The following is a 16,487-nucleotide window of genomic DNA, read 5'->3' as shown; positions in this document are numbered from 1 at the left end:
TTTTCGGTCGGTTATGAGGAAGGTTTACCTAACATGATGAAAACTAATTATAATTGATTTATTTTAGGATGCCTTTCTTTTAATATACATGGTTAGTAACACATTGATATGTGCAGGGGAAAGTGTTTGTTGCACTCTTTGGTTCTCGTTCCAAGGGTAGCTAATCCCTTAGTGGCTTTTTAAGTCGCGTGGAATGAGGGCTGAAGTGTTTTTCCTCTATTTAGATTTATCCTTTTAACTTGTTGTAGAGATCACAGGATATCCCTCAAACAGTTAAGAGGGCCAGATTTGAGCCGTCTATTCCAGAGTGGGAGATCGGTTTAAAGTTTGACCCCTCAAAGATTGCAGCAAGGGATCTTCCATGTCGGTGGGTAAATTACAGAGGAAAAGCTCTTCAGCCCCCATTCCAAAATGCCAGGACAGAGGAAGTGGCTTCAGGGGCCCAGTTCAGTTTGGCTGACTTACCTTTTCGGGACCCAGATTATTTCTTAGCAGGAAATGTTTGTAAGTCGGAATACCTCCAGTTTTGGGAAAGAATTAATGCATGTGAGGAGGTGTTAGATTGGATAAAATATGGGGTAGATGTTAGTAGGCATTTTGTGCATTTTAAGGGAGACTTCAGGGGTGTTTCTTATGACTCTGATACACTGCCACCTATCTTATTATCTAATTCCAAAACATGCATAGGTTATGAAGAATTTATCTTGCAGTCTCTTTTGGAAAGAGTAGCAAATCGGTCTATGGTCGTATGGGGAAAGGTTGGGGAAGTTGAGCCACCATATTTGGTGATGCCACTCACAGTTGAACCTAGTAAACCTCGCCTCTGTCATGATGAACGGTTTCTTAATCTTTGGATCAAGGACAATAGTTTTACCCTTGATACACTGAAGGAAGTTCCTCGGGTTATCCCTAAGGGTTCATACATGTCGAACATTGACGACAAGTCTGGGTATGACCACATCAGTCTTTCGGTGAACTCCAGGAAGTATTTTGGTGTCCAGTTTGGGGGATGGGACCTTGTTTATACTTCCCTTCCCTTTGGATTTAAAGCTAGTGCTTATATTTACCAAATGACTGGTATGTCGGTTACAAGCTACTGTAGGCAGCTTGGTGTACCCTGTCTTCAGTATATCGACGACAGGTTGATTGGTGAGGCTACAGCTCAAGGTGGAATGAGCAAAGATCAATGTGGCAATCCTCAAAGAGCAACAGCTGCTTTGTACATAGTGTGTGAAGTTCTTGTAAGAGTTGGCTATTTCATCGGCTTACGGAAGTCTGTATTTCAGCCCAGCCAGATCTTACAGTTTCTTGGGATGTTGGTGGATTCAGTGTTTTCGTATTCCCCCCATCAAGATTAAGAAGTTTAAGTTACTTAGAAATTCTGTTCTCAAGGGTCAGTGTGTTGATTTAAACACTTTACAAGGGTTGACGGAAAGTGTATTTCTTTCATGCTAGCCGTCCCTGGTGCAAAGTTGTTTATTCGGGAGGTCAATAGGGCTATCGGTAGGGATAGCAAGAACAGTCAATCAGTTATGTTAGATGACAATCTCCGAGAGGAAATTCAGCATTGTGAGTTCATGGACACTTTTACTGAATGGGTGCCATGGAGAGCTGAGAGGCATCTCCAGGTTAGTATAGCAACAGATGCTTCCCTGTTTCGGTGGGGAGCAGTGGTTGGAGAACAAAGAGGCATTGGGGATTTCTTCCCAACAGATGATGACCGCCCTATCCACCTTAAGGAGGCAGACGCTGTGCTAAAAACTATTGCCACCCATGAGGCGAGCATGAAAAACCATAGGGTTGATGCACATGTTGACAATAGGGCTGTGGTGGCTGCATGGGAAGGACAGGGGTGTCGAAGCTCAGAGTTAAATGATCTAATAAAGGGGATTTTTGCAATAACACAAAGAAGCAATATTGACCTACGCTTACAGTACATACCATCAGCAGAGAACCCAGCAGATCTTGAATCCCGACGTAAGTCTTTGGCAGACTGCAAGTTGTCGGAGTCTGTTTGGGGGCGGGTTCAATCAGTTTTTGGTCCCCACACTGTGGACCTCATGGCGCTGGACTCTAATGCAATGTTAGAAAGGGATGGCCAGTGTTTACGCCATTTTACCCCATACCCATTACCAGAGTCGGCAGGTGTGAACATTTTTGCTCAGGACCTTTCTTCTGAGAGGTTTCCTTATGTCTTTCCCCCATTTTGCCTAATTTCTTCTGTTCTTAAGTTCTTGATAGAACAAAAACCAAAGCAGTGCACTTTCGTTTTTCCAAAACCTGAGGTGTTGCCTTCATGGTGGCCTAGGCTATGTTCACATGCTACAGACTGGCTCGAACTGGGGACAACGGGTGATACTAGTGTCATTTTGGGTCCATCAAAGTCTGGCTTCAGTCCAGTTGCTTTACGTACTCCCTTGATGGTGGCCAGGCTTGCCTTTCCCTAATTTCCAATTAGTTGAATGAGCATTTTGTGTATATTGATAGTGGTACTGGTAGTCAAGTTGAGGTGTTATTACAATTTCCAATGTTGCAGGGATTGGTAGTGTTCCCAGTACCATGGACCCCAATGGTGATTACAGGTGCTTCTTGCTGCCCTTTGACCAATATCGCCTATTCCTGTAATTTTCCTGGAGCCCTCCTGTCCAGGCTGAAATCCCCCCAGTCAGTGATTCGTATGCCAGCGACAGTTCACAGCAGGCTCGCAGAGCTTGAACGAAGTATTGATAGTACTCCTTATAATCAGAAGAAATCAGCTTTGGAATGTGAATTGCTAGCATTCTTTGATATATTTGTTTGCAATATAAGGCGTATTTCTCCAGAGGATATTTGCCATTTCCTTTTAAAGAAGGATGGGAAAGGGAAGACACAAATTCATTCGGTTAATTGCCCATACTTGGGTAGGGTTGGGCCATCAGAATGTGAATGCCCGTCCAGATTGTCTGCGGGAACAGTTCAGTCACTTGTTGGTCAGTTAAAGTCCATCTTTGAGGTGAGGGGACTTGGGGTGGAATGGGACGAAGGTTTGTGTTCTGGGAACCCAGCAAGTAGCTTGAGGGTACAGAAATATGTAAAGGCTATCCAGCAGGAGCAAGCGAAGTCTCATGTAAAAGTTAGTCAAGCCAAGCCTTTGTTTTTTGGGAAGTTGACAAAGGTTTTTAGCCACATTGATGATCTTCTTTCTAAAGTCAGCGAGAATCCCGCTGAACGATTTGTTCTTCTACGAGACCAGGCTTTCTTTAAGTTGCAATTTTTCAGTGGGGATAGGGCTGGTGATTTGGCAAAATGTTTAACGCAGGAGATTCATCAGTTTGAGGATGGGGCTGGTCTGTTATTTGGTCATACAGTCGGGAAAACCTTGAATAATGGGAAGGTCAATGAGTTTACCGTGATGAGAATGGACAACAGAAGTGTGTGTCCAGTTACAGGTTTGGAGAAGTATATCTCTGGGGCAAATTCGGTAGGTATAGACTTGAGATATGGCTATCTGTTTAGGCCATTGGACAGGACAAGAAAACTTGTTCTGGAGGAGGCTGTTTCAACTTCTTCTATGTATAAAAGGCTAAAAAGCTATTTTAAAGACATGGGTATAGACGAAGGGGAGACAACCCATAGCATAAGAGGGGGGTCTGCTGTTACTATGGCTGTGTCAGGATACGGTGATGCTGGGGATATTATGAGTCATGTGGGATGGTCCTGCGAACAGAGTCTAGAGAGATATACAAGGTTTGGGAAAGTCCTACAGAGAGGTACGGTGAGCAAGAAGTTTAGAAATGTTGCAGAAGCCCCGGAGTGGGCAGAGCAGGTGTATAGTGCACTAGGTAGTCCTGATGCCACACGTCCAGCCTTCAGTTAACTCTGCAGCCCATGTGTTTTGAATGCAATGACTTAGTTATGCCTTTTTACTGGAATTTTGAATGATAGTATTATCATGATATAAATTTTATACTTTGCTGTTAATGATAACCTGTAATTTAGTTATGTTTGTAAATACGGTACTAAAGTCACTGAGAGTGTGCGCTATTTACAAATGGAGTACACGTACATTGTACACAGTTTAGATAATTCATTTTCAAGGTCAAATGACTATTGGTTTTAGTTCTGTACAACAATTTATTCATAAATTTTATAGTTCAGATTGTAAACCCTTTAATCTTTGCTGAAGTATTGTGTATTGTCATGTTTTTGCACCTGGTTTAATACTTGGTCACTTGGATATATAACACATGGGTTTTTAAATGTGCAATTTTTGAAGTAATTCAGAAGTAATTACTGTAATCAATTACTGTTTTTGTAGTTTCCTTTTTCGCACCAAATAGGATTAATCATTTTGAAATCTGATACGCATTTGTAATCTTGATACGACGGTCACAGGACAAAGTAGAGAAAGGTCAAAGGCCAACTCAGAAGTAATCCATTTTGAACAATTGCTTTATTTTCAAGGTCAAGTGATGTTTTTTCTAGTTACTGTAAGACAGGTGTTAATTGTGACATGTACTGCTGTAGGTATCAACATCCCATTCATGGTTGTGTATGCATTGTTTGTGGGTTGGGTTATCAATTAAAACCCATAAATAGATTATGGTACATATGTACATGGGAACATCAATTGGTCAGATATTGGAATAGTTAAATAAAATTCACCATTTGTTGATATATTCACTTTTTTTGTCATTTTTGCTCCTTAAAGTCATATCAGGGTTTAGATGAGTTTTGGATGTGAGTGTTGGGATTGTTTTGTTGAGGTTAGGGATTGTGGGAGGAAGAATTTGGGAACTAGTGGGGGTAATGTGAGTTTTCAACCAATACACTATCCAAAACTCATCCAAAGCTCAGCTATCCGAGCGTGAGTATCAGTTGAGATAAATTTATATCTCAACTGAAATCACGCGAGATATTACGAGATTTGTCACTTTTCACTTTTCGAGAAGCGAGGTTTGTGACATTAAGAGGCATATAAGATATTCAAGTACTACAAAGACAAAGAAATTCTGCTATAGACTAGAAGAGAACCACAAGTGAGATCAGAGGATAATGTTTGGCACCCACCCACCCCTCCCTTTTATGAATTTGGAGCTCTTGCTCTGGTACCTGAGTTTTCACCCAATACACTATCCAAAACTCATCCAAAGCTCAGCTATCCGAGCGTGAGTATCAGTTGAGATAAATTTAATTCATGCTACTGATCAATTATTGTAATCAAATGTTAGGAAGGTTACTACAAAAGAAAGTTCTTATAACGTTTAAAAAGTTTTCGTGTTGGTTACATTGACGAACTATATCCGATGGTATTATTGCGCAGTAAAACTTAATAGTTTTGAGTATGCGTTTCCTCTCTTGATCTGTCACTGGGAGTTGTGTCTTTTGTTTATCGACAACTGCGTTATAATGAAAGGGGAAAGGTACAAAATTGATCAACATAAACTTACAAAATATAATGATAATATAGATCTATATATGTACGAGCATTTAAAAGTGACAAACTTAAATTGCCGTGTAATGTACAGTAGCCTTATGAAGACTTGCTAAAGTCTGATGTATTGCATGGAGTTTTCTCGATGTTAGCGTTTTTATGAATTCAAAAGAAATTTGAGTGTTAAAAGTAACCAAATAATGTACCTTTTACTTAGCAAAAGTATATGGCCATGTTTTATTATGAGTCAAAAGTCGGCAAAGCACAACTCACGATAGATCTATAATGTTCTGCATGATAACATCTTGCCAACCAGTTACTGTTAGGCTTACGAAGACTTGCTAAAGTCCGGTACATTACATGAAGTTTTCTTGATGGTAACGGCTAGCAATATTGTGAATTTAAAAGAAATCCAGAGATATAGTAATGAAATAATGTACCTTTTATTCGGCAAAAGTATCTGGCCTTGATTTATTAGTCAAAAGTCTTCAAAGCAACCCATATAAGTTTTCTAAAAAGGAAACCAAAACATGTCCAGAAATGGTAATATTTCTAATGTTATATTTTTCCGAAAATATTCTTCAATGTTAAGTGGATATTAAGAAACGGATATGTTTACTTTTTTTTTTTTTTTTTTTAAGAGACATTGATGAAATTGATAATTTAGTAATTAAAAAAGAATTATAAAAAAATGATACTCATATTCTGAACGGTTTCATTGGTGTTGAAATCGTTATTTCAGAAATAATTTAGATATAAAAATTATTACAGTTATTTCAGGTAAATGAGTTATTCAACTTATTGTTCTTGAAAAACTTTAAATATCATAAAATTAATACGGTATACCGTAAATACATTTTGTTAAACTCAGAAATTCAACACTGCACACTTAAAGTGTATACGGAATGGTTTGGTATATAAGGCTTGATAAATGCGTCTTTGGATAAAATTTAGAATGAAGAAAGTACGAGTTTCAAGGCGATTACGGTATAAGAGATAATGCGACTTTTCTCTAGATCACACCTGAAGCCCCAAGCCATTGACCCCGATTCGGGACCCCTGACCTATGACGTCACGAGGACAACGGGACCTATTCTACTGGCAAAAGATAGAGAGGAGAAATTTCGTGTCTGCCATCTAATATAAACTATCTGTTTGTAAATATCGATTTTGAAGACACAAATACCTGTGTACATGTCTGATACCTATTTAATGTTATCCTTAATCACAGATATGAGTTTGAAAAACGCTTGAAAACAGGGATTTATACTACCCATACATGTACATGTATATTGATGTACCTGTCTTAGATAAATGAACATTGATATTTCTACGCGATTGCAGCATAATTATACACAATAAAATGTTCATAATAATCCACGTACGTTGTATATCTGCGGTGGTTGGAACCACATATATGTGAATATTATATCAAGGATTCTTGATTATGTTATCCAAAGCCCGACTCGGGTCTTTGAATGTCTACTGGTCAACCCCGCTTAACGAATTTCTGACTTTTTTTTATAAACCTGCCCATACGATTAAGTTATGATTCCAAACAGAATTTTTTGCATATATGTAAATGCATCTACTAATTGCGTTATATCTGAAATCGATCTATTTGTTTTTTGACGAAATACATTCAGCTTTCATATAATACAGTACACTCGACGACTTGTTGATATTTCGCTCAAGTTCATACATTAGTGTCTTTAATTGAAAAAAAAAATCATGCACGGGTCAGACGAAAACAATGAGACTGAAGATGTCTATGTGACAAGTCTAATCCAAGTAGCAGATATCAAGTACAGAACAAAAACAGAACTGTAAGTAAAGTAATAAGGGATTTATTACTCCCAAGCGAAGAGAGGGGGTAATAAGTTCCGAGTGACGAGAAATCATGGGGGTTATTGTGGAGTCAATTGTGGTAGCAAGACATTTATCGGCCACACTTTTCCTTTGTGAGAGGTTGGAAGTATGTAGTAATTCCGAATAGCCAATGTCATGCTGCGTTAATCTCTATACCTGTATACTGCAGTAACTATAACGCGTAGTCAACCGAGACTAATGAGGGGGCTAACCAGATTACGTAAGAAGGTGTTTAGTGACCTGTCACGCTTTGTTGATAAGCTTGCGTCAGGTGTCAAAGGTAAGATCACAGGTAAGTTAGCGATGGACCATCATAAAATTGTTGTATAATGTAATATTTGTTTACACTTAAAAATCCCTGGTTTACAGTAAAATATACCGTTCCAACATAACGTATAACAAGTGTATCAATTACTAGATGTACAGTATATATTTCAGAAAGACTCATTATACATTTGTCTTGTATATATGTTCTGCTTACACGTAAATATATCTTTATAACAAAAACTACAAAATTATTTACAAATGGCATGTCGAGAAAGAACAATGCAAATATAATGCTCAACGTCAGATTTTTGATATTTCTGAAAGTTGCTAGATTTCGGATATCCATTTTTTTTACTCCCCTCCTAATTTATGTCTATGATATCTACGTGTATTGAACTATGGAATACATTTAAAACATTTTCTTCTCGATAAGTTGGTTCTTGAAATCAGAAACATATATACATATAATTATACGTATTTCTGTTGAAATCAATAGGCCTAGAGAGAATTTTTATTCATACAGAAACATATTCAAATGGATAATTATATGACCATCATTTTTCGAATTCATCTCTTTTTAGATCACATGATGAAAAATGAATATTCCCGAGGTTTGATAGATAATTTAGTAAGCTGTTAAAACAGAGATAAGAGTTAAATGTACCAGGAACATAAATAACGTATACATGTTTCCTCTAATCTACATATGTATTTAGCCTGATTTCAGTTGCAATATTTCCTATTATATATATAATTAAATTGTCAACATAACTGTATACTGTATATATATTTGTAAAATTCTCGTAACCCCATTTCAGGAATACATATATATGTTCCCCTTTGTGCTATAACCCCACTACCAAACACCTCACTGCCGTTGTCCTCGTGACGTCACATCCGCATATTCCCCAAATCAGCATGAGCTGCCGATTGCCTGATTAGCAGTCGTTATACAGGTAAAAATCGAGCACTTTGGAGGGCGGTATCTCGGTACTGAAGCAGCCGATTTTGATGCAGTTTTCACCATTCTTGTCAGGAGATCAAACAGAATAACATATCTAAATATTATTTTCCGTTCCGTGTACACTTTAAAGTATACTAAATTCAATATCTAAATGAATAACCAATTTCTATATTATTTGGTTTGAATCCTTCAATCACAGCATCTATGAGTGGCCTTGGCACTTTGATTTTCTAGTTATCTCCCCTTGTTTGAGGTTATAATTTAGTGTATTATTTTCTAGTTACCTCCTCTTGTTTCAGGTGTTAGTTTAGTAAATTAATTTCTAGTTACTTTCCCTTGTGTTAGGTTTTAATTCAGTAAATTAATTTCTAGTTACCTCCCCTTAATGTATTAATTTCTAATTACCTCCCCTTGTTTCAGGCGTTGCTAGCATGTGTTCGGATGTGGGAAGTCGGCCAACAACAATCATCCTCCGACCCTCCCGACGGAAACGTCCGCCCAAGATTGGCGATATCAGGTAGGACTATCTTTTACCAAATCTTTGAAGGAGATGTTTACAGATTCATCAGTTGTTTAGCATTATATTGCAAAAATACCCTACCATGGCTTTTTTTCTCCAGTGCCTAATTTTCGCTATTTTTGCCATAATATATATATAGGGATGGCAAAATTTTAACTGATGAATATTTGTTGAGTACAAGTAGGTTTGTCTGTTAGTTGACAGTGAACTGACAACCAATCAGGCCCACAGTTCATATGTGTTTTCATTACTTTTGTAAAAGGAGGGGGTCGGTGAGACTTGTAAAATGTGTTAAATACAGTCTCTGTCACTCAGCTGACGGAGCAGGTCCGTGTGGCTTGTTCATAGTGTTAAATACAGTCTCTGTCACTCATCTGATGGAGCGGGTCTGTGTAGTTTATACATAGTGTTAAATACAGTCTCTGTAACTCAGCTGACGGGGAGCGGGTTGATGTGGTTTGTTCATAGTGTTAAATACAGTCTCTGTCACTCATCTGATGGAGCAGGTCAGTGTGACTTGAACATAGTGTTAAATACAATCTCTGTCACTCAGCTGACGGGGAGCTGGTTGATGTGGTTTGTACATGTAAAGTGTTAAAACAGTCTCTGTCACTCAGTTGATGGAGCGGGCTGGTGTGGTTTGTACATAGTGTTAATACAGTTTATGTCACTCAGCTGACGGAGCGGGTCGGTGTGGCTTGTTCATAGTGTTAAATACAATCTCTGTCACTCAGCTGACGGAGCGAGTCGTTGTGGTTTGTACATACATGTAGTGTTAAATACTATCTCTGTCACTCAGCTGACGGAGCGGGTCGGTGTGGTTTATACATAGTGTTAAATACAATCTCTGTCACTCAGCTGACGGGGAGCGGGTTGTTGTGGTTTGAACATAGTGTTAAATACCATCTCTGTCACTCTGCTGACGGAGCGAGTCAATGTGGCTTCTACATAGTGTTACATACAGTCTCTGTCACTCTGCTGATGGAGCGGGTCGGTGTGGCTTGTTAATAGTGTTAAATGCAGTCTCTGTTACTCATCTGATGGAGCGGGTTGGTGTGGCTTGTACAGTGGAACCTCCCGAAACCGATCATGGTCGGTGCATGTAATTTCGGCCAGTTTAGAGAGGGTTCGGTTTGGAGAAGTGAACCGAATACCGATCATCACGATCCGGATTTAATCGATCAGAAGTCGTTTTTTACATAAGTGCATCGCATGTATGCCTAGTGTTCGTTAAAACCGACCGATATTGATTGTTAATGTGAATGTTATCACAAAAGAGAGAATCATACGTTTAAAAGGAATGGATTACAGCAAACTTGACTTTGTAACCGCTTATAAACGGAGTTTAGTTATTTAGTTGCGTGAATGTTCTTGGGGATGTTCTCGTCTGCAACCTACATACGACCGATCGCTTCCGGTTACGTCAAGAATCAAATTATATGGTCTAATTACACGATGATTAGTCGATGCCGGTCATTATATGACATAGTCATTTTCTAAAACAATACATGGCTTCGGCTTCTTCATACAGATAATTTACGTTATCCGACAACTACATATGTAAATAAAAAAACGTGTGATTTGAATACGAAACTTTCTCTTTATTACTAGCTCTGCTTGTATTCTTAGAGTAAATAAACCGCGTGCACATGGTAGACCTTCGTTAGATATCTTAACAACTGGCATGATGAAATAATTACACCACCATCTCGGGTATAATTACCGTGTACCTATAACCATTCACATCTGTATACATGCCCAAGGACATGGCATGCAACAGCTATGGTACAGGTACGTGTGTATTTCACGGTCGGTTGATCAGACCTCAATGTAATTTATCGGTGTCGCACAGGTAAGGCCGGTTTTCAGAAGTGTATTTTAGTTACATTTGACTATTCCGATCTCAAAATCGGTCCGGTATTCGGAATTGGGAGGGATCGGTTTTGGGAAGTTTTTTATACTATTAATAAAGAGGAATTCATTCCGTACACGACATCCATGTTCGGTTTCTAGAGGTGATCGGTTTTGAGAAGGTTCGGTTTTGGGAGGTTCCACTGTACATAGTGTTAAATACAGTCTCTGTCACTCAGCTGATGGAGCAGGTCAGTGTGACTTGTACATAGTGTTGATACAGTATCTGTCACTCAGCTGACGGAGCAGGTCAGTGTGACTTGAACATAGTGTTAAATACAATCTCTGTCACTCAGCTGATGAAGAGCGGGTTGATGTGGTTTGTACATGTAAAGTGTTAAAACAGTCTCTGTCACTCAGCTGATGGAGCAGGTCAGTGTGGTTTGTACATAGTGTTAAATACAATCTCTGTCACTCAGCTGACGGGGTGCGGGTTGATGTGGTTTGAACATAGTGTTAAATACCATCTCTGTCACTCTGCTGAAAGAGCGAGTCGATGTGGCTTCTACATAGGGTTACATACAGTCAATGTCACTCAGCTGATGGAGCGGGCTGGTGTGGTTTGTACATAGTATTAAATACAGTCTCTTTCACTCAACTGATGGAACGGGTCCATGTGGTTTGTACATAGTATTAAATACGGTCTCTGTTACTCAGCTGATGGAGCGGGTCCGTGTGGTTTTTACATAGTGTTAAATACAGTCTCTTTCACTCAACTGATGGAGCGGGTCGGTGTGGTTTGTACATAGTATTAAATACGGTCTCTGTTACTCAGCTGACGGGGAGCGGGTCGGTGTAGTTTGTACATAGTATTAAATACGGTCTCTGTTACTCAGCTGACGGAGCAGGTCCATGTGGTTTGTACATAGTGTAAAATACAGTCTCTGTTACTCAGCTGAAGGAGCGGGTCCGTGTGGTTTGTACATAGTGTTATCTCTGTCACTCAGCTGATGGAGCGGGTCGGTGTGGCTTGTTCTTAGTGTTGAATAAATACTGTTTCTGTCACTAAACTAGACGCATGTAACACCTGCTAGGGATCTATGATAAAATATGTGGTAATAATTTCAATCCTTGCTCTTAAATGATGAAAATACAAATTGGCTAAAATCAATTATCTGTTTTTAGGTCTTTTGACCAAAGGGTCAAGATGACCTATAGTCATCATGTTTTGTCCATCCTCGTCCGCCGTACGCCATCGGCCGCGTGTTAACTTTTCACATTTTGAATTTCATCTCAAGTTCTACCAGTGCCATTTAGCTGAAACTTGCATGAAATGATCCTGACATGGTCCCGACAAAGTGTTATTATTTTTTGGGTAGATCGGAAATCCAAGATGGCCACCACAGCCGCTATCTTGAAACACCTCTTTAACTTCTTCTCAAGTTCTACCGGTGCGATTAGGCTGGAACTTGCATGAAATGATCCTGACATGGTCTCGACAGTTTGTTGTTATTTTTCATGTCAATCCAAAATCCAAGATGGCTGCCATAGCCTTCATCTTGAAAATACATTTTTGACTTTTTTTCCAGTTCTACCGGTGCAATTTGGCTGAAACTTGCATGAAATGATCCTGACATGGTCCCATCAAAGTGTTATTATTATTTTACGGGTCAATCCGAAATCCAAGATTGCCGCTACAGACGCCATCTTGAAAACACATTTTACTGCTCAAGTTGTACCCGTGCAATTTGGCTGAAACTTGCATGAAATGATCCTGACATGGTCCCGGCAAAGTGTTTTTATTTTTTGGGTCAATCTGAAATTCGAGATGGCTGCCACAGCCGCCATCTTAAAAACATATTTTGAACTTCTTCTTAAGTTATAAAGGTGCAATATGACTGAAACTTGCATGAAATTATCCTAACATGGTGTTGTTACATCTCTTGGTGATAGCAAATTGAAGATGGCTACCATGACATTATATCTTATTAATTTCCTATATGATTATTGCCAAGGTAGTCAGATGACCGTTAAGGCCCTTGGGTCTCTTGTTGTCAACTGGACAAGATCAGCATCCCTTTGATGATGATGATGTATAGGTAATTGTTAGACACTTAGGTATCACTATGTTGGCGTAGGCGTCGGTGTCAGTGTCGTCGGCGTCCGGGAAACGTCTTCCGTGCAATAAGTTAAGTATTTATTGTCTGATTTAAACCAAATTTGGTATATTGCTTTATATCAATGAGATCTCAGATGAGTTCGATAATGGTCAAAATTCTTTAATTTTTGCAAAATTATATGACTGTGAAATATTCAAAACAGATAAATCTATGGTTTCTGCTCAATAATTTGTATATTTATTGTCCAATTTCAACAAAATTTTAGAAATTGTTTTATATCAATGAGATCTCAGATGAGTTCAATAATGGTCAAAATCCGTCAATACATGCAAGAGTTACAGGACTTTAAAATTGTCAAACAGATAAATCCATGGTTTCCGCTTGATAACTTTAGTATTTATTGTCTGATTTCAGCCAAATTTGGTATATTGCTTTATATCAATGTAATCTTAAAGCGAATAGTCTGGCAAACAAATGCTAGAATCGGTAAAAATGGTGTTAATGTATCCAGTATAATTTCTTATGAAATAGAAAAATATAATCTCCCATCAAAATCGCTCTTTATGCGAAGAAATTAATATATATTATAGCAATCCTAATGTGTCCTCCCGACCAGCTATCAGTGCAGTTCAATCTTAACGCATGCGCAACATCCACCAGCTCTCCGAAGTAAACAAAACATGGCTACCGTAGTTTTGAACCAAAAGGTTTCCGCCAAAACAACCAACTGACTCCCTCTAAATGCGAAAGGAAAGGCAATGGAGCAGCGACAATCCCAACATATGACTCGGTAAACATTATGACGCATGGAGAGTGTTAATACAACCTGATATAGTGAAGAGAACAGTTCAAACGAGCACGCAGCTCTGGACCGCTACTGTATGTACCTAGGCCTACTACCCGGTACTCCCTGCTCAGCTGATAGTAAGTGAGTCTTCGTATTTTGATAATTATGTAATTAGTCCCTAGCATTATTTTTTCATGAATGAGTGGTCACATATGGTCACATGTTTCATACCTGTTCCCCAATCGCGTAAAACGTAACCCTGGGGTAAATAGCGGTTCTTTCGTGGGGCCTCTTTAGGGGTAATGCTCTGTATAATGTACAGGTAGAATGTAACCGCTAGTGCATTATCAAGCTAAGATTTGTTTCAATTAATCTATAATATTATGCTACCGCTCAATTCATACAGTTCTGATGTGTATATTTATAGATTTTTAATTTGTATAATTATTGTTCTGTATATGTTCTGTAATACACATACATTGTACAATGCATGTGTACGTAGGATTTAGGTTAATTGGTAAAATGGTATTGTATATGATCAGGTATACACATACATGTATGTAGGTTTTATCTTGTTCTTTAGATATATTTTGGAGGACACATACAGTATTATTTCTCGTCATAATTAATAAATAGTGTTTGTATATCTATTACAACTGTACCTAGTTCATGTGTATATGACAAACTTTACATAGTTGAAATGTACTGCAGCCATGTATCATTTATTTTCATTCTGAATTTTTGTTGGAACTGAATAATTAATTTTGTATCTTTTTTGAAAAAATATTTGATTCTATTAAATGCATCAGTGACACATTCACAACTTATAAAATGTTTTCTCTAAAATAAAAAACCTGTAGAATGAACCTACATTTATTATTCATTTATATATATTTGAAATGGATCATTTCAATTTTTGTTATATTCAACAGATATAAAAAATTGTTGGTTCTTTTTTTCAGGCACCATGCATGCATAGTGACATGAATACAGAAAGTTCATCCCTTGGACCTGTATACAAGTGTATGTATACATATACATACAATTAGCATCATGAAGACTGAAGAATGTTGAGTTGAGTGCTCTTGAAAGTAAACTTTCCAAATATGGACCTAGAAGATCATGAACAGAACATTTAAACAGTATTAATTTATCAGATGTTCCTTTCAACTGTAATCATTAAATAAAACCATGATGCAAAACTTTTTCATTGTTTAACTTTGTATAAATATTTGTTTATATTAGTCCTCTAGATCCAGTGATTATAATTCTTGCATCCACATGTCTGCATGTCTGCCAATTTGTTTGTCAGGGCTTGTGAGATAGCTTTTCAATTACTTTTAAATATAAGGATTTTTAGGTCACCTGAGACGAAGTCTCAAGTGACCTATTCTAATCGCCTTTTGTCCGTCGTCGTGCATCGTGCGTCGTCCGTCGTGCGTCATGCGTCGTATGTCCGTAATCAATTTACATTTTCGACTTCTTCTCCAAAACTGCTGAATCAATTTCAATGAAATTTTGCACAAACCTTCTAAGGTTATATGGTCCCCACCCCCCAGGGGGCTGTGGGAGAGGCCAAAAGGGGTAAAATTGAGTAAAATTTCAAAAATCTTCTTCTCTACTCACAGATGTGGTAGAATCAAATACTTTTCATAAATAGAAAGGTCTTAAGGTCCTTTACAAAAATTGTGAATTATATGACCCTGGGGTCTCTAGTTTCCCCCTGGGGAGGGGGTTAATTTTACTGTAGTTTATATTGGGAAAACACATTTTTGCGCATTATTTGGTCATTTGTAATAGGAAATGAGTCAAATGTTGTCAGAATTATCAGTATGAGAAGGCCATTTAATCCTATTAACAAATTTTCAATGACTGACCCCCAGGGGCTATAGGGGCGGGGTCAAAATGGGTCAAATAGGCTAAAACTTCAAAAATCTTCTTCTGAAATTCTGGAAATTGTAGAATCAAATACTTTTCATAAATAGAAAGGTTTTAAGGTCCTTTACAAAAATTGTGAATTATATGACCCTGGAGTCTCTTTTTTCCTCCCTGGGGAGGGGGTCAAGTTTACTATAGTTTATATAGGGAAAACACATTTATGAGCATGTTTTGCTCAATTTTCATTGGAAACGAGTCAAACTTGGTTAGAATTATTAGCCTGAGATAGCATTTTAATATCATATCCTCATTGGTCCTGGCCGACCCCCTGGGGGGCAGAGGGGCGGGGCTAAAAAAAGGGTCAAATAGGCTAAAACTTCAAAAATCTTCTTCTGAAATTCTGGAAATGGTAGAATCAAATACTTTTCATAAATAGAAAGGTCTTAAGGTCCTTTACAAAAATTGTGAATTATATGACCCTGGTGTCTCACGTTTCCCCCTGGGGAGGGGGTCAAGTTTACTATAGTTTATATAGGGAAAACACATTTATGAGCATTTTTTGCTCAATTTTCATTGGAAACGAGTCAAACTTGGTTAGAATTATTAGCCTGAGATAGCATTTTAATATCATATCCATATTAGTCCAGGCCGACCCCCTGGGGGCAGAGAGGCGGGGCCAAAAAAGGTCAAATAGGCTAAAACTTCAAAAATATTCTTTTAAAATTCTGGAAATGGTATAATCAAATACACTTTATAGATGAAAAGGTCTTAAAGTTTGTTTATAAAAATTGTTAATTATATGACCCTTGGGTATCCTG

The 16,487-nt window shown here is 38.2% G+C and overlaps 1 protein-coding gene and 1 long non-coding RNA gene across 3 annotated transcripts in view; both read left to right on the top strand.

Moving 5' to 3' along the window:
• LOC138331057 (calcium/calmodulin-dependent protein kinase kinase 1-like) overlaps positions 1 to 16,487 on the top strand; it is a 248,457-nt gene that overhangs the window by 13,804 nt on the left and 218,166 nt on the right. The window contains exon 3 of one of the 2 annotated variants that reach the window (XM_069278508.1): positions 8,934 to 9,030. In XM_069278508.1, coding sequence (XP_069134609.1) covers positions 8,934 to 9,030 — 97 coding nt within the window. Of the gene's footprint in view, positions 1 to 248; positions 1,631 to 8,933; positions 9,031 to 16,487 lie in introns of those variants that run through there. The other variant, XM_069278514.1, reaches the window with a different exon arrangement.
• LOC138331056 (uncharacterized) lies at positions 9,208 to 14,997 on the top strand. The gene is made up of 2 exons (XR_011209648.1): positions 9,208 to 13,928; positions 14,754 to 14,997. It is a non-coding gene; the product is annotated as an uncharacterized lncRNA (long non-coding RNA).

This window comes from Argopecten irradians, chromosome 9 (genome assembly GCF_041381155.1).
Source record: "Argopecten irradians isolate NY chromosome 9, Ai_NY, whole genome shotgun sequence".
In the NCBI taxonomy this organism is placed as follows: Eukaryota; Metazoa; Mollusca; class Bivalvia; order Pectinida; family Pectinidae; genus Argopecten; species Argopecten irradians.
The sequence above is the reverse complement of the archived record's forward strand: the minus strand, read 5'-3'. Positions and strand labels throughout refer to the sequence as shown.